The 23792-nt window shown below is 44.1% G+C and overlaps 2 protein-coding genes across 2 annotated transcripts; both read right to left on the bottom strand.

Annotated features, from left to right (window-relative positions):
- Positions 1–2: 2 nt before the first annotated feature.
- Positions 3–17461, bottom strand: PKD2 (polycystin 2, transient receptor potential cation channel). Its single transcript, XM_042812694.1, has 15 exons — positions 17131–17461; positions 11819–11932; positions 9888–10021; positions 9543–9793; positions 8592–8816; positions 8240–8468; positions 7530–7700; positions 6483–6664; positions 5795–5915; positions 4504–4602; positions 3754–3875; positions 3403–3520; positions 3083–3246; positions 2513–2660; positions 3–1684 (listed from the first exon to the last, which is right to left on the bottom strand). The coding sequence occupies exons 1-15, from the start codon at positions 17459–17461 to the stop codon at positions 1451–1453; spliced, it is 2643 nt and encodes an 880-aa protein (XP_042668628.1). The 3' UTR covers positions 3–1450.
- A 228-nt stretch (positions 17462–17689) lies between these two features.
- SPP1 (secreted phosphoprotein 1) lies at positions 17690–20744 on the bottom strand. Its single transcript, XM_042812361.1, has 7 exons — positions 20652–20744; positions 19976–20042; positions 19822–19872; positions 19495–19599; positions 19319–19363; positions 18760–18996; positions 17690–18251 (listed from the first exon to the last, which is right to left on the bottom strand). Exons 2-7 carry the CDS (start codon positions 20027–20029, stop codon positions 17949–17951), a joined length of 795 nt encoding a protein of 264 aa, XP_042668295.1. The 5' UTR covers positions 20030–20042; positions 20652–20744; the 3' UTR covers positions 17690–17948.
- Between the last annotated feature and the right edge of the window lie 3048 nt (positions 20745–23792).

Genomic DNA, 23792 nt, shown 5'->3' with positions numbered 1-23792 from the left:
AGTTTTAGCTTTGCAGGTGATACAAAAGTTTATTGGGAAGTAAAGTGCTCATTTTAAAGATCAATACATTCTTGATCATTGCAGAAGGCTCGCGTAATTAACAGCTTGCTAATGAGACCAAGCACTGTACATAGCCTTTCTATACAAAACCTTAATTTTAAGTGACAAAATTGTGCTAGAATCTACAATAAAAAAAACAAGATAATATGAATGTTCAGAACATTCGTCATGCAGCCATGCACTTATTGCACAGCTATTGTCACACACATGGATATCCCATTGGAACTACATGCACTTCAAGATGAAGTTTGTTATAAGGATAGAAATTGCTATAGAAATACACATTAATACATACAGCTAGGAATGCAAATTCATTTTCATTAAAAAAAAAAAAAAAAAAGTAGTACAAAGGAAGATAAGTGCCATCTTTGAGAACAAGGCACAGCTGACAGCCTTCTTGCTAAGAAAACATGCTGCAAGACTGGTGGGCAAAAGAATGCTGTACCTCAGTACTTTCTATTAGAAAGCTATTGGAAAGCAATGTTTTACCTTCAGTGGTGCATCTCTCCTTCCAACAATAAATCATCTATGACATGGAAGGCACAGAAAGGACCTCCTATTTATCCCAGGAACACAGCAAAACATGGCAGAAGAAAAAGAAAAAAAAAAAAAAAGGCACTGTGTGACAGAGGTGAAGATGACCATATTGATCAGGTGTGGAGAGGCAGTTCTTAAACATTACTTCTAAAATGCTGACGAAACAGAAAGAGGCACTATGTGTATAGTTTCTATTGCAGAGTAACCCGATTAACAAGTTACAAGCTAAGAGCACTTCCTCTGCTTAATGAAACATAGCATTTAAAATAAAAAAGGAGGAAAAGGACATTTTATATTAAATAAAATGTCAGTAAGCCAACAATAACTCCAGGAAAAAAAAAAAAAAACAAAACACAAAAAAGAGACACTGTTTTGACTCTTGCCAAGCGCCAGCTGTTAAAATGAATAGGGTGATAACTGATGCTATTTTCCTTTTAAAAAGTGCTTTTCAAAGCTTTTAAACATTGTGTTTTTCTAGTAGACAGCAGAAAATCCACAGCCTATCACTGGAATGCTTTAGTCATAGTGCCTTTTGTCTAAAGCTTGTTGTCCTCATGAAACAATTTGTGTATAGAAACTGGAATAGATGTATGGAAACAGAATTCTGTCCAGGTAGATTTTGTCACATCTGGCTTCCATTCTACCTCTGCATTTTCATTTCTAAGGCCAACAGTCTCAGTGTTGGTGATTTGGACCTGGCACGTGCTTGCAAAGTTCTCAAAATGCCTTATGAATAGAGTATTTATTTCACCTACCGCTGAGCTTGCCTTTAGTGGTCAGATCGGGATGATGACCTCATTCTGGGAAGCAGTGGTGTAGCTGACTTGATGGTGACTGAACAGCAAAGCCTATGCTACACATGGAGGTTATTAGCCCCATTTCCTCCTCCCCCATCAATCCCATCTGACTGCGAGGAGGATGGCCGGGAGCTCCTCGACCGAGGCTGCCCGTTCAGTCCCAGTGGTGTTCCCAGACGATGGCTCATCTGAGATGCTGTGTCATCTGACTCCCACCTCTCCAATTCCTCTCGTACCAGCCGCTCCATCTGCTCCCTGTGGATCTCATTGTCACGGCCCAGCCTCTCATCCTGAACAGATAGAGATACAAGATGGAAGTGTAGTTCCCAAACTGCAGCCCATTCAAAATCCTATTCTACAGATAGAGTAATCTCTTCCTGTGTGAAACTCGTACACCACCCTTTATTTTGCAGGCTACAATCAAATCACAGCTGCTATTCTGTAGTAAATGGCTTTCTTGAAGTAATTAAGTCCCAGATTCTCACTTTCACTTGTGAAAGCATGGCTTGCATTACAATATTTAGCCTGCAAATCTATCTCCAGAAATGTAAAATATATTATGTGCCCTGCACTCTGTCAGACTTCTCCATGGAAAACTCTCTAACCATCACAACAACCAAGGAATGAGTGAGCTTCCTCGGAAGCTACTGAATGCCACCACTTTCAGGGCATTAAAAGGTGCTCTGTGGCCTCTGCATGACACAGGTCTTCTAGAAAATGGGTCCTCATATCCAAAACTCGTTTCACATCTCTTTATAGAGTCATAGAATCATTAAGGTTGGAAACCTTAATAATTAAGGTTGGTCATATTGGTGACCTCTAAGGTCACCCAGTCCAGCCATTTACTCATCCCCTCTGTGTCCACTAGCCTTTTCTCTCATGGCCACATCTACACAGTTCTTGAACACCTCCAGAAATGCTGACTTCACCACCTCCCTGGACAGCCCAAAACAGCAAAACAAAACTCAAGACTGCTCAGCCTGAGAGAAGCCCTGCAATCTTAGCACAACTCCCTTCACCCTCCCAAGGCAAGCAGAAGAGAAATGTACTAACACCAAATAAGACATACAGGCCGTGACCATGAAGTGATGGCACAGGACTGAGGTGAGGACACTGACCTCTGTCACTCCATCCAACAGCCTTCCCAACACATCTCTCCTTTTCAGTTTGGCTCTCTCCATTGCTTCCAGCTTCACAATTACTGCATCAATCTTGGAGACGATGCTGCCAATGGAGTGCTCCATGCGATCCACCCTCCTCATGAGTCTGAGGGCAACAAACAATTTTAGCTTGTTAAAAGCAAGAGCTCAAGTTCTCGCTAAGCTTACAAACCTCAATACTAAAAAACCAAATTTTCTGACTTGACAGTGACATAGCCATTTTCTCTCCTCAATGACCAGATTTGAAGTTTTTTCTTTTGGGTAGTAAGGAGCAGTTCCAACTGGTTCCTCTGGGCTTCTCTGAATTACACGCAATTCAGATATGACTTGAAAGCTATTAAATGGATTGACTTCAGCACGTAGAAAAAACGTAACTTTTTTTTCTGATTTTTTTTTTTTTCTGAATTATTCAATGAATATTTGGAGTTACAGGAGAGACTACAACATGTCTTAAACAACAACAAAAAAATCACACACACAAAAAAATATCACCCATGCAGTTTTTCTTTCTCAGCAGGATTAACTTACACTTGGAACTCTTCATAGGACACTCCACTAGAGCTGCTTCCCCTCCTCCTTGAGCTGTGCCCGCTGTCCTCATCTTCATCTTCCTCAGAGTCATCCAAGCTCCGAGAAAAGCTGCGGCTGCTCAGAGGACGTGGCAGAGAGCTCCTGTCCAAGTCCAAATCCTCCTTTATGAAAACACAAGACACAGATAGGAAAGAGGTAAAGGCTTCCACATGGGGCCAGGGATGTCCAGGCCAAGGACCATCAGCTCCACCCTCCACCTTGCACAGGAAGCAGCATCATCAGCACTGATGGAATGCTATTTCTATTGCCAACCTCACCCTCTCTTTCTCCAAGTCATCTCTCATCTGCTGGTGCTCATGCTCTGTCAGTTCCTGATCCCCATCCTGATCATATTTGGTAAATATTGCCTCAATTTCTGCATCCGTGTGGCCCTTCCTGAGAAGGCAGTAAAAACAGAACCCTTTGTGTTTTTCAGGTGCAAAAACAACTTTGTTTTAGAAAAGCAATGTATTCACAACAAACTTTTGTAGTGAGCCAAGATACAACTGAATCAAAAGTTATTTGCATTTGTATTAAAGGCATCACAGAGGCAAAAGAAACTTGTCAAAGACTTAGTGTCAAACATTTGGATATACAATTCAAGGTAAAAGTAGTAACAGCTTCCTTACCCTTTTAGATCTTGCCGGAGTTCATCAAAATTTAGTTTTCCTCCACCCTGTCTCAAGCTTTCTGAAATGTCATCAACAGTGGTTTTCTTTAATTTAAGTTTGACCAGGGCTTTATTATAGCCCTAAAAGAAATAAATAAATAAATAAATAAATTCACTTGGTGTGCAACATTAACGCAATGTTAATAGGCTTCTTTTGATTGCAGTTCCAAAGTTTAAAAGTCTGAATTACTGATCCATGCCCAGTATGTGTTCACATGTTTCTGACCATGGTACAGCCCCACACTCACACCAGATAGCACACAAATGCACGTACGTTTCCAAAACTGAAATTCAGGTGAAGCTCATAAGTCTGTGGTGGGCAACCCAACTGGCAGCCTATCCTCGAGGTTCCCAACACATAATCAAAACTCGATTCATCTCATTACCTGGCAAAAGATAACCCCAATTTCTTCACACAAACTGAATGGTGGTTCAGCTTCATCAGTTTAGCATTTCTGTACATAGCTAGGCAGATGCATCCTATACGTTATTCACTGGGCTGATCCTTTGACACAAAGTTTCAGATTACTAGAATACTTTGTAGTGCAAAGTTTCCAGCTGAGTGATTGACACTCAGTTCACACTCCTTTATTTAACTAAGAGATGTGTATTTTTCCTCAACTGTTGCAGCCTTCCTATGTACTGTTTCTATATTGCTTCATGGAATAGTGAAGATGGAGATGTCAAACCAATAAAACGTTACTTTTACCTTTCTGATAAGGTCAGACAATTCCATTTCTGCCTTCTGTTGTGCCATATCCGACTTGACTTCAGAGTATGTATCATTGATAATGGCCAAAAACATGTTCTGTTCATAACAGAAATGAAAAGTCCATTTAAAATAACTCTACAAGTCCAAGTTCTACCATTTACATGACCTATTGTTCACTACTGCTTCTTCTCATCCCAAAGAGCCAAAAAAAAAAAAAAAAACCAAAAACAAAAAAACACAACCAAAACCCTCACTAAGTACAAGGGACATTATATAAATCTGAAAATTACAATGAAATATATGATGCCTGCTACACAATGCTAAGATTAGTACGAGGACAGTTCTGAAAGCAGAGCCTCTTATTTTATTCTGTTGGCCCATGACATCAGATGTGGATGTTGGTGACGTGGCAGTAAAGGCTGAACCTTCCTACCAACATCCTACATGTTAAATGGTGATGGTGATCAAACAGCAGATGTGAGCACAGCGAGGCTGTGGGTGATGCGTTTCAGCAGTGGCAACAGCAGGTCACCTCTGCTGTTACTGATTTTCACAAGCATGGCACGCAGGCTCTTGTTCATTGCTGGTGAAAATGCATAGCCAACGGTGGTGAAGATGTTGAAAAGTGTTTTGTAGCTGAGATTTTTTTCTCTAAGTAGTTTAAGTTCAGCTCTTTATATCTGTTGTAGTTCCCATGTAAATAAATGGCAGGTATTACTTTTAGAGTGACCTATGCAAAATCCTGCGTTAATGGTTGCTACCTTACCAAATCACCAAAAGACACACCATTTTGGGAATAACATCTGAGGATGTCCTGCTCACGTAACAGTTTCAAGTTGTATCACCAGAAAATAGATTACCACATTGTAATGCAACTTCCAAACTACCTGAAAACTACATTCCGGGAAAAGGTGCTGGGCCTCTTATGTCAATAACTATTTTATATCAACTTGTTTATATCAAAACTATTTTATTTGGTGTCCTAGGTTTCTAAGAGGGAGGTTTTAGGAATGAAAAATTCTTCATAATTAAAAAAACAAAAAACAACCCACCAACATACAATGAGACAATGACGCGGAGCACTGTAAGACAGTGACAACAAAAATACAGTGCAAATCTGTTTTAAAGGAAGTAAGAAGAGCACAGTGGAAGCCCAAGGAAAGATGAAGCCTGATATATTCACCCTGAGTAGCCATAGGAATCCAAGACGAAGAGATGCAAAAAAACAATGATGTACCTAAAATCAACATGCCACCTACCCACCCCACAAAAACAAAGGTGTACATACCAAAAGGATGAAGAACATAAAGAACACAAATGTAGTGAAATAAATTGGTCCCAAAATGCGATTAGCTTCTTCAACCTCTGTGAAGTTGAAGTCTCCCAAAATGATGCGGAACTGAGTAAATCTTAAAAAACAAAACACATCCAGGGGTTGAGAAAAACACTTCTGGAGCTGTGCAGGAATTCCTGATCTATTTTACCATAACAGTCAGGAATGAAGGGCAGCAGAGAGGTCTGCACTGCCGTAATACTCACTCAGATATTGCAATAGTCAGCTTCTCAAACCCACTTCTCTAAGATTAGCAAAACGTGCAGTCAAATGCAACACACAAAGTGCAACTAATGTGGCTACTTATGGCTTTTGGTCACAGCTGTGCAGAAAAACAACCTAGTAACTACCTCGGCTGGATCAGTTAAAGATGAATAGAGTCCATCTGGAAGCCAGTCAACTAACCAGAATATCAGGAAGAGAACACCGTTGAGCACATGGTATCAGGTACAAAGAGACAGTTTTTCCAACAAACTATAAAAAAGGTTTACATCTCTAGAAAACAGCTATCACTACTGAGCTACCAAAAGCGAGATGCTTACAGCGCATCTCTGCAGGCAGGTTGGTTTGATCTCTGGTGAGGCAACCAAGTCCATTCACCAGTGCATCGAGAAATTATTTGTATTTTTTATTTTTTACTTACATGCAGTCCTGGAAAGTGCTGAAGTCATCAATCTGAGTGCCAAAGACAAGATAGGCCAACTGAGCATATGCCAAGAAAATGATGAAAAACATAATTGCAAAGCCAATGACGTCTTTGACACAGCGAGACATGGTTGTAGACAACTGACTCATCGTTCTGTTGAAGTTAACAAACTTGAAAAGCTATTGAAAGAAAACAAAAAACAACTGTGAAGACAAGGAAGACAGTTTTTAATCCCAACTGCTGTCTGGCTCTTTACATGAGGTGTCTTAATGAGCTGGATGGGGACAGAATGGGGCGATTTTCAATTAGAAAAACTCACTTCCAAAAAACCACTAAGGCTTGTAATTTGAAGGAAAAAAATTGACAAAGCCAACTCCTACTTGCACTCCTATTTGAAATCCTGGCTTCAGAGCATTAGTATCAAGCTGCTTCCAAAAGCATGAAGGAGAAAGTATATCCAATAAGAAGCAACAATTTCTCAATACAGGAATTATGAAAACATTTCTTCACATATCTGCTGTGACAAAGATCTGAATGCATCTTCTAGACTTAAATGAGGACTAAAGCAGAGAGAGAATGACAACCCTGTTTTCAATTTGCACAAAGTTACCTTTGCACTCACACTTTCTGCCATAATCAGTGTTAAGAGGATGTATAATCAATGAATATACAAATGTTATAACTAAGAAATACGCAAGAAAGTTAGGCTAAACATCTTATCATGCTAAAGAAGAACAGATGGAAAGCTTACCCTTACCCTGGGCTTGCTGAGAATTCTCCAAGAGGAGCAATCTCCAAAGGAGATCCTTCCCCACTGGTAGTCAGCTCTTAAATTGGGTCTAGAAGAGGTGGAGCCAGGCTCCACTCTTTCCAGTACCACAGGAGAATTGCCTTCACCTGTGCTCCCAGGCTGACTCATTGCTATCTCAGGTTCAGGCCATGATTCAGCAGTTCCCATACAGAGAAACATGACTAAACTCAAAAATAGTAGCTGACATTCAGAACATCCTTATTTTAGAATATGGATTTGTGTCTTGGAGTTACCTTAATCCAGACAAAAAACACAGTGACTGCAGCAATGTTGTTGAATTGTATTTGCCAATATGCCAAGGGTTCAAAATTGGGGAATGAATTCTGATCTTCTAGTAGCTTCTTCAGGAGCATATCAACAGTTGATGTCCTGTAGATGCTAATTCCTATCGCTGCCATGGAGAGCTGAGTACAAAAGAAACAAATGAGATCATGGAAGTTGATTATGATTTTAAAATAGATTCTGTAAGACAAGATTCAAACTGGAATTATAGGTTAGATCAGGAAATGCATTTTACAACAAAACTGTGACAGCCCTGAGTTGAGACAAGTAGCCTGGAATAAGGGAATTTGGGAGTCTTTTCCTTGCCACTGCTGAAGAACAAAATCATGGTGACAGCTGGTGGGCTCAGAAAAATGAAGCTGTCACATGGAAGAACTGGAAGAAACATGGAGAAAGTACGTTAAAAAAAAAAAAAAGGACTTGAACATTAGATTTGTCCAAGACTGAAAGTACAGAATGGAAGTGGGACAAGGTCTACTTCAGCTTTGCTGGATTTGGATACCTTTGCTAAGAACAGCTCAATGTAAGTCTGGATCATATAGCATTAAATTTGAAGCTCAGATTTTCAGCTGCACTGAGATTGCTGGTGAACACAGAGTCATTAATGTCTCCCACAGAGTGCATTTCAGAAAGCAGTGTTAGACATATAAAAGTTACCTACTATGATTATAAGGATATCCAGACAATTCCAGAGACTTCTGAAGTAGTGCAGCCTGTGAATGTGAATTTCTAAGATCTCTTCCACCATGTAGTACAAAACAAAAAGGCAAAACACCATTTCACAGGCTGCCAGGAAGAAATCCAAAGTGGAGATGTAGTGAATCAGCTTCACTGGCTGAAACTGCCAGGATGTAAGAAGGCCTCCAGTAGCTGGAAATTCCACTAACAGCCTGGAATTTAAAAAGACAAAGAAAATTATTTAATTTAAGCATTGTCCACAAAAACATGGAAAGACCTGTCTGAATCTCTATCTGCTTTGTGCTTTGCAGTCTGAACACTGTCAGTGCTCCTACCTTACAACGCAGAATAGGTTGATGTTTGCATTGTAGACTGAGAAATCAATGAAAGCTGCTCTTGTCCCTCTGTCCAACCACAGGTTCTTCTTAAGGCTGGCAATCTGCACAGCTGTCACTTCCCTGGTCCTTGAGAGATCTTGGTAATAACCAGCCCCACTGTACGTGGCCAGCAGGCCTGAGTGGCTACTCCCATTCAGGTCCTTCTCATTGGTGTATGTCCAACTGGTTTGGTCAGGAGTGAGACAGCACATGTTAGTTCTTCTACTTTTAACTTACAACTGACAAAACAAACAAGAACCTGGTCAAAAAACACAAGTGGGTTGGGTGGTCCTGTGTGGAGCCAGGAGTTGGACTCCATGATCCTTGTGGCTCCCTTCCAACTCTGGATATTCTATGATTTGTAGAAAAGTTTTAGTTAGAAGCGTAGAATCATTACGGTTGGAAAAGATTGCTAAGATCATATAGTCCAACTGTCAAAGGGTTTTAAGGGATTACTTGCAAGAATTTCTCATGTCTGCACCCTGGGGAAAGAACTAACAAGGTTTGTTTCACCAACATAATAGAACGTGAATAGGAAGAAAGGCAACAAGTATATTAACTGTGAAAACAGAATGCATTGATCTGCTTATACAGAATTTCTCTTCTCTTGGGAAAGCTAGAAAAACCTGGTGTTGATGTAGCTGTGCTTCACCTCCCAAACCCTTTCCAGTGTAACCCACACATTGTCTTCCAAGAGAAGCAGAACTCCTCCCTTGTTTCAGCCAAAAAAAAGATGACCCAGCAACATCCAACACTCACCCAGCTCTCTGTATTTAGCTGGCTTTACAGCTTTACAGACAGAACCTACAGTAATTCTAGAGTTGCCCCTGTGAAGTGACTTTCTGTACCAGTCAGCATAGTCTGGGCCAGAAAAGAATATATTTAGTTGCCTACAGAAGTACTACATACGCTGTTCCATTTCGAAGCCCAAAAGGTGCAGTATCTTCATTGGCCACAGAATAGACATCATAGCAGTCTTTGATTTCATCTTTTAAATCCTCAGGAATCGAGCATGAACCATTCCTCACTTTCAGCTGCCGAATGCGGGGCACCCCTAGGAGCAGGTTCTCATAATAAATGAAGCTTCTATTTTCTGCTATGGTTTTATTGTTGTACCACATATCCCAGTAGAGACCATCCAGCAGAGGGCCTTCTGTGAACTGTAAAGGAAGACAGAATTTCAGTTTGCATGTTGCTAGCACTGTTTTCATACACCAAATCAATAGCAAGATAATAACTTGCTTTTAGCATTACCTTCCAGAAGTCGTCCATCGTGGACAATGTTTTGAAGTCTGTTTTCTCCATTTTAGATACAGGTGTTTCCAGGAAGAGCTGGGACATAACCCTCGTGTAGTAATACATGCTGGAACTCACTGTCCCATATGTCACTGTACGTGGTTTGGCAAGGGGTGAGAAGAAAAAGACAGAACAGTTTTGAATACATCAGGTTGTACTTGTATAGATTCTGCACTAAAAGACTAAGATCAGAACAAAATCCATACCAAGAAGTCAATCGTCAGTGATTACAGTATTAATGCTTCTATAAAAAAACAACCTCAAGAACCACAAAGACTGGACTCAGCAGCCTAAAAAGCAGCCAGTGCCACTTCAGGCATCCTGAGAGTTGGGCTCACCCCAGACATTGGAATGTCCATGTCCTGTGCAGGCAGAAAGGGGTGCACAGCATGGGACACTGCCAGTCAACACAAGCTGTCAGTGGTTAGACAACAAAACTGCACCCCAGATGTGCAATGCTGTAAGAGAATCACTGCACAGAAAGTAATGACTTCATGCTGCTTCTGTTCCTCATTCTGGGCCAAGCATGTGGCTGAGGACCACAGAGCATAAATTATAAAATGACGTACAGAGCCATGCTGGCTTGGGAAAACAATCTCTGGCACTGATGCCTCCACTGCCTATAAATACTTAACAACAATTCAGGGTTAAAATTCAGAGAAGCATGGAAGATCAGGTCTACAGCAAACAATTTTCAACAGCACTGACAAACTTACAGAAGCATTTTATTACAGGGAAGAAAATGTGTTTTTCTGAGCAACCAGAGAAGAACTATTTTTAATAAACTTCTCTGTGGCAAATCGCATGTTTGACTTGATTGCACAATACCTATTCTCTCTCTACAAGTGTTCCCTCAAAAATACAGCAGTACAAGGAATGCTAACAGCATTTTGCCAGCAGTGGAAAGCATCCTCCCAAGGTACAGCACAGACCTGTCTGCCCCACAGTTACTGCTTAAGTGTAAAACTAAAAATGATCACTCTTAAAGCATAGCTAAAGTTAGCAGCATCTGTGCCCATTTGACATACTGCATCTGCCCCCAAAAATATTTTCTGTCGTAAAACTAATTGTGAGCAGCCTGCAAGCAAACTTATCCCACTGAAGACAAATTCATTTTCGTTCAATCATGTCCAAGTCCCTCACTGCTATACCTCTCCCAGTGGAAGAACCTCAGGCATTGCTACATTCCCTTGTCCATAAACCTACACCAAAAGTCTCAGGCAGGAAATGAACATGACAGTCAGTATATTATCATTTGTGCAGTATGTTACCAAAAGAGTTGTATCAACTGAATAATGTTTGTGATTTGGGTTTTTTTTATTTGCTCTTATTATAGCCATTTTGCTCTGGACAAGCAAAGCACTTTCTCTCAGACTACTAACACTGTTTGTGGTTTGGGTTTTTTTCAATGAAAGGTTTTCTTTAAAAATAAAAATGGCACGTTGCCCCATTACAGATGATCACAAAGGCAACTCAACAGTCATAGGCACTGTAGGAATTTAGAACAGAACTATCCATATGAAAGACTGAGGGCTTGAAACCCATCAGTTTTTCAGAATTTTAATGCATTAAAATGCAGTTTTAATGCATGCAGATTTTGTTGCTAGTCTCCCTAGTGACCAAATAAAACATCACAATCTGTCATACTTGGCACTGTCTTCCTGATTGTCATGCAAATATACGAACACAGTTTTGACTATTAGAAATTCAGAAACTGCTAAGGTACAGAATGTCAAGCAGCAATCCAACTACGAAATCAAGAGAAAGCAATAACTCAAAATATTTCCCCCCACAATGGCCTATTCATTACTCTGCCACTTCTCTGAAACACCATGGATTTGCAAAGAAGTGGTGCAGGACTGCACACATTAAGGCTGAGTGGTACTTACAGACACACAGCACCACGAGGAAGATCACGTACGTAATCAGCTCCCGCAAAACACTTCTCAGGTATCTCTCTCTGCTGGTGTTGTTTTCTTCCATCAGCCTTGTGCCCCACAGACCTAGCAAGAAAAACATGTATAGTTACATACACAGGTGTCTGATAGCAGATACCTGGAGACATGGCCAATGACACACCCAATGGCAGACACGGACTAAAGTGCCAGATGGATTTGAAAGCTTCACTAATGTCATGTCTGAAAATATTATCAGATAAGCAAAAATGCACATTCCACATCAAAACACTTTTAGTAATTTTAATTAATTAACCAAAAGAAGTGTACATCAGCCAAGCACCTTGAGCTTCACAGTGTTATACTTCTGAACTGAGTCACGGCCAGAGCCATTGATTGAGCACCTGTGGAAAGGACCCAGCCCTGGGAGCACAGGTGAAGGCAATTCAGCTGTGAGACAAGAAGGGGTGAGCCTGGCTGCACCCTTCTTAGACCTCATTGAAGGGCTGACTGCCAGGGAAAGGATTTCTTTCTAGAGATCCCTCCTTGGTGGAGCTTTCCCCTGCAAACCCAGAGTCTTCTGTTACAGATAAGCAATCTTCTTCCCTTCCTTCATAGGGCCTTTCCACTTTCCATAGTGCTGATCCTTCCATCATAACACCTCCGGTGTAATGCCTTTCCCATCATGTTGATCTGTCCAATTGCTACAACTTGGCATTCCCAAAAATGCAGCCTAGGAGAACTTGTCAGACAGCAGTCAATCCTACCAAAAGGGTAACAAGAAAGCAAAAGTATCTTTTGAATGGAGCTGCTATCAGAAATAGCTGTGTGAGAATGGAAAGCAGTTGGTGACTTCGATTCTTATTTCCAGTGTCTAATACAAACCAGAACAAAACTGGGAATGGCTGCTGATATTCAGCTGAGAACTGCTGCTGTTATTCAGCCAAGAACTGCTGCTGTTGGGGAGCACCTCTTTATTGAAGCCTAAATACAGCAAGGTGATTTATCTAAGCTTATGATGGGAGAAAAAAGACATCTCAAAATAGAAGTTCTCTATTGCCAAACTCCTACCCTTTCAGGTATTTTAAATTGCCAATCTTTTAAAGCATCCTTCACATTCTCAAATGATGGCAACAATGCAAACCCAGCATTCCTAGGAAAAAAATTTTGATCCGTCAAATACACCACAGTAACTTGAAGCCACTTGAGTCACTATTAATATAGAACTCCACAAATCAAGACTTCAGTATAGCAGTACGTTGCACTAGCAACCCTCATAATAAAAGCAGGAAAACATTACAGAAGAGAGGAAGAACAGGCTGGAACAGCCAGTGAGCAAGCTGGCGAGCGTGCTGAGTCCTGGCTGTCAGCACATTACTCACCAACAAGAAATGCAGTGAACAGAAAGCTTGCAAGCTCCATTTCTGTCTTGGTAGAAAATAGCTGCAAGTCAGCAGTGAACAGAAAGTTGCATACAGAAAAAAAAAAGCCAACAACAAAAATCCAACACGAGAGATCACACAATGATCTTTCCATTAAGTGGTCTCTAGATTTGCCTGGCAGCCACCTGTAAGCACTCACCAGTAGACACGTTTTTAGAGGACATACAGTACTCTCCTTTTTGCCTTATTTGAATTCTGTTCTAGGTGCATCTAAATGCACAGTGGTTGTAAGCAATGTTGAATTCGAGTTGACATCTGCCAGCACCAAAAACATCACTTCTAGCCTTGATTAAGGATTTCCACTTCATTTCTTATGTAAACTTGCTATTCCTCCACTTTTTGACTTTACATTTATATACATACACACACAAACAATTTGTATGTATTATGTATATATATGTAATATAGGCATGCAATGTGAGGAAGGACAGGTTAGGAAGAAGAGATGAAGAAGGTGGAATTATGAATAGGAATGAAAAAAAGAAAATGTGAGAAGGAGAACCAAAGTAGAAGGGATGAAGAAGAGAATGAGAATGGATGGAGAGGCAAATGTGAGGGAACAAAAGAGGGAAGATGAAGGAGTGGAGATGAAGGAGTGGAGATGGGAGTGAAAAAAGGATAGAAAAGGAACAGAGAAAGAACGTAGAAGAGAAGGGATGGAGGAACGGGAATGACAGAAATGAAGAAAAGAGAAAGATGAGAAGGAAGCAATGGAGAAGGAATGAAGAAAAGAATGAGAAGGAAAGGATGAGGAACAGAGAAAGAAAGGAAATGGGAAGCAGAGAAGAAAGGATTGAAGAGTTGGGAAGGAAATGGAATGATGAATAGAAAGTAATGAAGAAAAGAAAATGACGGGAAGGAGACATGAAGGAGAAGGAACAGAGAAGGGAAGGAATAAAGAAAAGAACAGGAAAGGAATGTACACACATATATACACACATACACCTTTATATATGAATATCTGATTTATAAGGCACAGAATGCATTCATTTATTCTTACGAAAAAGTTCTGAAAGTACTCAGTAGTTGGGCAGAGACAATTACAGCTGTCCCTCACCACACAGTGCCAAAAACAAGTCCAGGTGGGCACTGCTAGCTGATCTGCCTACGAAGAAGTTCAGGTGCTAGCAGAGAGTGAGGACCATAGCCCTGAACAAAGGCTGATTCCCCCCAAGAGAACAAGGGCAACAAAAACACATAACATTCAAAAAGAAGTTCACACTCCCTCCTGTAGTGCTGTCAGAGCCAGCACTAATTCAACTCAGTACAAATTGGATGATTTTTATCACAATGAATTAATGACTGAAAATGGCATTTGATATTTCCACCGAACAATAACCAGGAAAATCTTCCAAGACAGCCTCTGTGTACACAACTTTGTACTGACGCATGTGATGACATAGTAACACTAGGAGATGGAATACAGCTCTGATGAGAAGATTGCCTTTCCAACCTGGCTCTGGAAACAGATGTTAATCTTATCCGTCAACACTAATGAAGACTGAATGACTTCCTCTTAACAGAGGTGAACAGCCGTGACCTCTTCTCCCTGGGCAGCTGGGATGGCTGCTGGGGAGATCTGCAGGAGAAGAAAGATTAAGGCCACTTAATGGACACTTACACCAGAGGTCAAAGAGGATCTCTGAAGACAGGAGAATGAAAGACAGATAATCATATGCAGTCAAGTTTCTACTCACTTGCTAGCTCCTGCTACAGTCTTCCTGATCACTGAAGTTACCAAAATCCTATTACAAGCAGATGTACTTCACAACTAACAGCAAGAAAAACTCAAGATATCATTGAATGTCTCTCAGCTGCTGAGCAGCAGTCTATCCATGTTACCACCACCACCATCTGTGATATACAAAGGACTAATCCTCTGCTTTCTTGCATTGCAAGAAAAACCATAGAATCATAAAATAATTAAGGTTGTAAAGATCACTAAGATCACCTAGTTCAATCATCAAGCCCATGCCTGTAACTACTCTGGACCACGTCCCTCAGTGTCACATCTGCCTTTTACTTGAACACCCCCAGGAACAGTGACTCCACCACTTCCCTGGGCAGCTTGTGCCAGTGCCTCACTGCTCTTTCTGAAAAGAATCACAGAAACACCAAGGTTGGAAAAGACCTACAAGATCATCCAGTCCAACCATCCACCTATCACCAACAGTTTTCTCTAAACTGTATCCCTCAATACAAAATCCAAATGTTCCTTGGACATGGTGACTCCACCACCTCCCTGGGCAGCCCATTCCAGCGCCTGACCATTCTTTCAAAGTAGTATTTCCTAACATCCAGCCTAAATCTCCCCTGGTGCAGCTTGAAGCCATTCCCTCCAGTCCTATCACTGGTTACAAAGGAGAAGAGACCAACCCCCAGCTCACTACAACCTCCCTTCAGGTAGTTATAGAGAACAATAAGGTCTCCCCTGAGCCTCCTCCAGACTGAACGATCCCAGCTCCTTCAGCCGCTCCTCATAAGCCCCTGTGCTCCTGACCCCTCATCAGCTTTGTCACCCTTCTTTGAACCTGATCCAGAGCGTCAATGTCTTCCTTGCAGTGAGGGCCCAAAACTGGACACTGTACTCAAGATGCAACCTCACCAGAGCTGAGTACAGAGAGACAATCACTTCTCTGCTCCTGCTGGCAACACTGTTTCTGATGCAGGCCAGGATGCCGTTGGCCTTCTTGGCCACCTGGGCACAGTGCTGGCTCATGTTCAGCCTAGCATCAGTCAATACCCCCAGGTCCATTTCCTCTATGCAGTTTTCCAGCCACTCTGCCTCAAGCCTGTAGTGTTGCCTGGGGTTGTTGTGGCCAAAGTGCAGGTACCAGCGTTTGGTCTTTCTGAATCTCATCCCACTGACTTCAACCCAGCAATCCATCCTGTCCAGATCCCTCTGTAGGGCCTTGCTACCCCCAGGCAGATCAACACTTTCAGCCAACTTGGTGTCATCTACAGACTTACTGAGGTGCACTCAATGCCCTCGTTCAGCTCATCAATAAAGATATCGAAGAGGACAGGCCCCAGCACCAACCTCTGGGGAACACCACTCATGACTGGTTGCCAGCTGGATTTAGCTCCATTCACTACCACTCTCTGGGCCCAGCCTTCCAGCCAGTTCCTTATCCAGTCAAGAGTGTACCTGTCCAAGACATGGGCTGCCAGCTTCTGCAGGAGAAATTGTTCCTAATATCCAACTTGAAACTCCTCTGGTGCAGCTTGAGGCCATCACCTCTCATTCTATTGCTGTTACATAGGAGAATATGCCAACCAAAGAGCTATAAAGTGATAAGATCTCCCTCAAGCCTCCTCTTCCCAAATTGAATCAGCCCAGAAGGTGCAGCTTTACACCACTTTCAACATAGCATGCATTTGATTAATGGGCTTTCACCTACATCAGCTGAATGTATGCAGGATGCTACTACGCCAGAGGGGTCCTCATCTTTCAGCCTGAAAGCAGAAATCAAAGGCTCGACTGACAGATGGGCACCAGCTCTCCAAGTGCTCCTTCCAGCAGCAGAAATCTTTACACACGTAACCATTGCTGTTATTTTCTCCTGGGTGTTTTGCTCTCTTGTTATAAAGTGACTTATTTATTGCAACACTTTCTGCTGCGAAGATCCTCCAAGCCGCGACCTCTGCAAGCTGACCGTATCAGCGCAACGAACGGGAGGGACTAACTGCGGCCCGGGACAGAACTACCGTTACAGCAAATAATTTCTGAACGCACACGAAAGACAAGCAAAGGCAGAAAGCAGAGGAGACAGCCCAACTCGAACCCCCTGCATAAAACCAAGTGTGTTCTGGCGCTTCTGCCCACGCCACGATAGGCAGCGACTCGAGGAAAGTCCATCTCACCTCGCAGTCGCCGTGCCAGCCGCTTGGCCCAGGCGCTGCGGAGCGGCGCGGAGCTCTCGGGCGGCCCCGGGGGGCGGCCCCGCACCTCCGCAGGGATCCGCCGCTGCCGCCGTCCGCTGCCCACCGAGGACGGAGCGGCCGCGGGGCCGCCCCACTCCGCGTCCATCTCCAACGCCGGCCCCGCCGCCACCGCTCCCTCCTCCTCCTCGGGCTCGAAGCCCGGGTTGTCCCTGCTCCAGGCGGACAGTGGAGGGGACGGCGGGCAGCAGCCGGCCCGCGCCGCTTCCCCGAGCCGCCCTAGCTCCAGCTGCTCCCGCCCGCGGGCCGCCATCGCCCGGCGCTGAGCCGCCCCTTCTCCGCCCTCGGGGCCGGCCCGGAAAGCCCGGGGCACGGTGGGAGAGGGGGTCGGGCCGCCCTGCTGCCTCCCGCCCCTTCCCCCTCCTCGGGGCCGTCCCACTGGAAAAAGTGTTTTTGGGGTGGAAGCACGGGGAGGGGCTGGGTGTTGGACCCGATGCAGGGAGGAAAGGGGTAAAAGCTCACACAGCTGCCACAAAGCCCAGAGGTTTTTGTGGTTTTTATTTCAATCCGATTACAAAATATACACAGGAGCAGCGGGACGCGCAGCATCTCCGCGGGCAGCGCTCGCCCCGGCTCGTTACGGCTCAATGGCACCGCGGTGCCTCGACCTAAGCACGGCCACACGCTCTACATTTACAAACACACGCCGCTATGGTTCTCCTCCCTCCCCCCAGCCCTGCGCTTGCACAGAAATTACAAAAAAAAAAAAAACAAAAAAAGAAGCAATGCACAGATGCTCCTTAACGGGTGACCTCATTGTTTTCAATGCTGCGCCGATCTTCGGCATCCTCAGCGCTCTCTAGCGTCTGGTTGCTGGTGTCGACGGCGGGCACGCTGCCCTGACTCTCCCTGCTATCCACCCCAGCGCTGGCCTTGCTGTCACCTCCGTCCACCTCAGGGCTGTCAGATTTTGGCTGGCTGTCGTTCTCCACGCTCTGATGTTGGGCCAGCTCACGGCTGTCCTGTTCGCGGCTCTCCTTGGGCCACCAGAGGCCCGCTAGCTGGCTGCCCCCAACCTCTGCGGAGGCGTCATCCTCAATGAGCTGCATTGCATAGAGGTAAAATGGAGAGCATCAGCAGCTGAACATGAGCCATCAGAGTGCCCAGGTGGCCAAGAAGGCCAGCAGCACCCTGGCTTGTGTCAGAAATCGTGCAACCAGCAGGAGCAGGGAGGAGATTGTCCCTCTGGACTCAGCTCTGATGAGACCACATCTTAAGTACCATGTTCAGTTTGGGGCCTCTCACTACAAGACAGCAAGACCCTGGAGCATGTTCAGAGATGGACAGGGGAGCAGCTGAGTGAACTGGGATGGTTCAGTCTGAAGAAGAGAGGAGGCTCAGGGGAGATCTTACGGTTCTCTACAACTGCCTGAAAGGAGGTTGTGGTGAGGTGGGGGTTGGCCTCTTCTCCCAGATAACAGCAATAGAATGAGAGGGAATGGCTTGGTGATCTTAGAGGTCCTACCTCAATCTTAACGGTGCTATGATTAACTGTTCCCATCTTCACCACCCTTCCCAATAAGCCAGGTGCTGCTGCACAGCGCTGCTCACCTTCCTGGCAGTTTTGCGGAGCTTGCTCGCCTTTACCATGTGGGCTTTGGCCCTGAAGCCATATGCCACACTGTCACCCCGGCCTGCGTTGTCCCCACGGTTGAAAGGTGTCACGGGTGCCTCTGTGGGGAAGTCTGTGACGACTTCATCAGACTCATCAGTGTCATTGGAATCATTGTCATCATCATCACTGTCATCCACGGCCTCTCGGCTCTTGCTTGGAATGTCGGGAAAGTCCTGGAAAGCATTTAGCATGCATGAGACAAATTTATGTATCCAAGGCATCTCCCTGTTCATTGCAGAGGGTTTGGACCAGATGGTTTTTAAAGATCCCTTTCAACTCAAAAAGCTCTGTGATTCTATGAGGTGTGCTGAGAGGTGTCCCTCTGGTAACCCAGTGCTTAGGTGCTGCTGCAAACTTAAGTTCATAAATTGCTCTCAGTCAGTCTCATCCTGCCCAAAACCTTGCATTATTTATGAAGAAGTGTTACTACAATAGATGCATTTAGATGAGGAAAGTGAGTACTTCTATGCACTGGCTGCCATCCAGAAGACTTACCGGCTGTTCTGGGACATCAGCATTTTCTTCCGAAGAGTAATGAGTCTGAAAGTAATAGAAAGCTCACTGTTAGCACACATAGTAGAGCAAGAAACAAGCTTGCTGTTCTTCAAGCCCTCAGTTCTAAATCTTGGCACTGGGAGATGTCATGCTTTCTCCCCGTGAGCTGGCTCTACCTGTTGAAGTGAAGCCAAGTCATTCTGTGTCTGCTGCAGGTGCTCCTGAGACTGAGAATCCACGTGATCCTGGTGGTACCTGTGTGTGTGATGGCTCCTGGGGTCCTGCAGGAGAAGAAGGGAGGTTTTAATACCCAGAGAAGCACAGCAGAGCTGATGGCATCATGCATCCTTAGATGGCACAGGTGAGCAGCACTGATGCATCCTCATCCATTCACTGCCACAGGGAGAGGACAAGGAATAAAGCACCATATCCCATTTGAACATTAGTCTTAAGAACTACTTTATTAAAGAAAACAGGCAGAATGTTAACAAAAAGGAGCTTACGTATTTTTCTTCAGAGCTGGCAGAAATCGCATGCTGCTTGGATTTGTTCACCTTGAAGGGAGGAAAGAGAAAAAGCATTTGTGAGTATTAATTTATTGCTAACATGCCCAGAAAACATGCATGTGACTGCTAATGACATTTAGGATTTACTCACTGGCCATGCAGCAGCGATGCTGATAAAACATAAGCAAAGAAGTGCCAGCTTCATTGTGATGTTTCACCTGGAAAACAGGTTGGAACAGGGAGTCATCAAGTCAAATACCCCCCAAAACACCTTTCCTTTCTCCTGTTTTTGTTGTGCCAAGAACATCTTTCTGGCAAGGATTTAGCCTGCCCATGGCAAAGTCATTTCTCCATCCTCACAGCTAGCTGGCTTTATGATGCTTAGAAACTAAACAGCAGCAAGAATTCCATCTCAGGTTTGTTTTTCAGTTACTTTAAAACTAGTTTTCAGAATTATTAACTAGAATGGCTGTAAATTAAGTTTACATGCTGCATTTATGGCCAGACCTTCATTTCACCCTGCAGACATTTGACCACAGTAACCTACGTTTCCAAGCAGGAGTCAAAGATCTGTTCACATTGCAGAGAGAAGCCTTCAGGGCTTTCAGTGACCTCCTGACATCCATCAGCACACAGACATAAAGCTGCTATTTTAACTGCCACACCTGGCATCACTTAAGAAAACACCTTCCTCCTAAAAGCAGAACTACTCCCATAGAAAAGCATCAAATATTCCTCCCCAGTAATGCAGCTTTGCAGCCCAATGCCTCTTGAGCAAAAACTATGTTCATAATGGCACACAGCATGTGAAAAAGCAAAAAAATTACCTTTCCTGTGCTGGAGAAGACAGCTGTTCGAAGGGCTTCTGGCAATCCCAGCAGCAGCTCCTACTGTGGGCTGAGTGACGCTCTGGCTTTCTCCCCTTGTCCCTGACTGCCTGGCATCTGCACCCGTGGGGAATTTAAACCCTGTCCCAGAGAGCAGCCACCAATCCCTGCACAGCGGAACAAGCTGAGGTCATGAGGCTGTTGGCCACCATCCTGCCCACGTTCTCATCCACTTCCTCTTTGGCTTTGTGGCTTCTGAAGCAAACAAAAGCTACTCTATGGTTAAAACATTACTTATGGGCAAGATCATTAACCAGCAGGTCTGCTGAATGCACAGCTGTTGGTATCGTGTAGGAGGGTTTTGGGGGCACATCCGCCCTCCTTTTGCAAGGAGTCAGAGCCTGGTTCCCAGAAACCCTTCACGCCCTGTTCTGTAAGGGGTAGGGATGTGTCATGTCTGCAGTGTGAGGAATGCCAAGAGTTTTGGGAACCAAGGGACATCATAGGAACAAATCCTATGTCTGCTATCTAGCAGCAGTGTCAGGTCTGATCATGGGGGTCTGTTTCAGCTGTGCCTTGCCTGGATCTGGGGGCCTCACCTGTCTCATCCATGACATGCTGTAAGTCTCACAGAGGATCACAGAATCATTAAAGTTGGAAAAGACCTCTAAGATCAGCAACTCTAACCCAAACCTATCCCTATCATGCTCACTAACCATGTCCCTCAGTTCCACATCTCCACATTTCTTGAACACCTCCAGGGTCAGTGACTCTATCACCTCCCTGGACAGCCTGTGCCATACTCTTTCCCTAAGTGTGTCTGTGAAATTGCAATGAGATGTATCACTAAAGCACAGAAAATCTTTCCATGCAGTCTTCTAGAAGGCAAAGTGTTCATAGCTGTCTTAAAGTTGCCATCTCTCTCTACAATTTTGATCAGCAAACCACAGTATGGTTTGAGTTGGAAGGGACCTCAGAGCCAACCCACTCTAGTCTGAATCTAGGCTGATTGTCACCCAGCAAATCAAGCTGCCCAAGAGCTCCATCCAACCTGGCCTTGAGCACCTCCAGGGATAGAGCATCCACAGTAGCATACCTGGCTACTGATTTTGCAGCTTTTGAAGATGTTCACTTTATGAGAGAGAACGGCTGATTGCCCTTAATTGTACACAGATGAGAAAAGCGCTTTGTCACAGCCACAGCCACCAGGCATCCTGTACTTGCCTACATTTTGTTGTCCGGTCAGAGACTCTGGGAGAAGGAGATCCAAGTTCTCTCAGTGACTGCTCACGACATCATCATGCAGACCTATCTAATGACATTTTTGATCTGATAATAGCAACAGACTGCATAATCTGCATAATAATAGAAGTGAACAGCCTAGGAGAAGATCTAGTCCATCTCTAGCACATCAATAACTGCTCTACATGTCCATAAACCCATGTCTAGATCCACATGAATGGTGACCATCACAATTTTCATCTTTGGAGCAGTGTGGGACCCTTGTTTCTTACTACCTCAGCGAATACTATCCAGAGATTTCAGGAACAGAGATTTCCTGGGAATTTAGATGGTTTCTGTCACAGAATCATTAAGGCTGGAAAAGACCACTAAGATCATCTAGTTCAACCATCAGCCCATCTATGTCCTCTCCCAGCACTTCTGCAGTTTGGTGCTTCTGGAAGGCAGAGCTCTTCCTGAAGCCCCTGAATTCAGACACAGGCTTCCAGCTGCAGGTAGAAATTTTCACTTGAGCATTAGGTAGCATGGGATATGCCCAGATAAACACACATTGAGTTTATCAGCTATTCAGTGGCTTCTTCCAAAGGGCACTGTTTCTCTCCCCCAGAGACATGATGTGCCCCAGGGGAGCTGTTTCTGGCTGGCAACCAGTGTTTTTGCCCACTGGGACATGACAGTGCTTTTGAGCACTATTCCCAGAGCTGGAGGGCTGTTTTGCAAGAGCTGAGCAATGACATTCATGTTTCGCAGTAATTCACAAACAGGACGTGAAGTGACAGTTAGTAAAGAGCTTAATTTTATGCAAGATCAGCTGGTGCATAGAAGTAGTAAATTTAGCACTCGTCTCACATCCCTCATTATGTGGTTATTCATCCTGTAAATTATTTTGCCCAGCCGAGAAATTCCTGTCCCTTGGCAGGAGGCAGTGCTCCTCATTCTCCCAGTGATAAGGAACAAGCAGGGGAAACAGAGGACTTTCACCATTTCCACTTCCTACATTGAAATTCCTACAAACTCCAGAGGGCAGGGTAACAGCAGGATCATAGAAAAATTAAGGTTGGTAAAGATCTATAAGATTATCCAGCCCAACCACCATGTTCATTAACAATGTCCCCCAGTGCCACATCCACACAGCTCTTGAACTGTTCCAAGGATGGTGACTCCACCAACTCCCTGGGCAACCTGTTCTAATGCCTCCCCACTCCTTCTCAGAAGCAACTGTTCCTAATATCCAACCTGATCTTCCCCTGAGCTCAGTTCATTGCATTTGGAAAAGCGGGAGTGCACCGTATTTTGACTTTTGGGGCTATTGGAGTTTGTAATACGTAATCCGTTGCAGGTAGGTGATGCTTTCCCTTTGATGTTCTGTTAAACTCTGAGCCCTTGTCAAGGGAAAGCCCTGCCCATGATGCCTTATCCTAAAGTAGAGCCAAACTCACTGCAGGTGAGCTCAATGTGTATTTGGCCATCCCACAGCCATCAGCATTCTGGGTGCAGGTCATCTTGGCTCTGGTATTTGCCACGGATCCCACTTAGCACACATGGGGCTGAGAAATTCCAGCTGTGCTCTGGGACAACAGAGCAACATCCTCAAGAGAGAGCACTGAGTGGAACTGAACTTCACGCACAGCTTTGCAGAAGACTGCTTTTTGCACAAAGCTTTGCAAAAAGCATGGTGACTCTTTTTTTCCCCAATCCCCTGCCATCTCAGCATCCCCGTTTCCTATTCCATTGGCAAAATTTTCTCCTCCAAGAAGAGGGCACACAAATGGAAAGATCTGCATGCATAGAATAAATGTGGAAAGAACATTGCCTTGTTCTACCTTGCGAAATCACTGGAAAGTCACCCGACTCCTGTGACACAGAAGCACAGGCAGCAGAACAGCTCGCAGCACTTTT

Source organism: Centrocercus urophasianus, unplaced genomic scaffold, assembly GCF_019232065.1.
Source record: "Centrocercus urophasianus isolate 14NV4802_14NV808 unplaced genomic scaffold, USGS_Curo_1.0 seq_13, whole genome shotgun sequence".
Classification (NCBI taxonomy): domain Eukaryota; kingdom Metazoa; phylum Chordata; class Aves; order Galliformes; family Phasianidae; genus Centrocercus; species Centrocercus urophasianus.
This window is presented reverse-complemented; position numbering and strand designations above follow the sequence as displayed.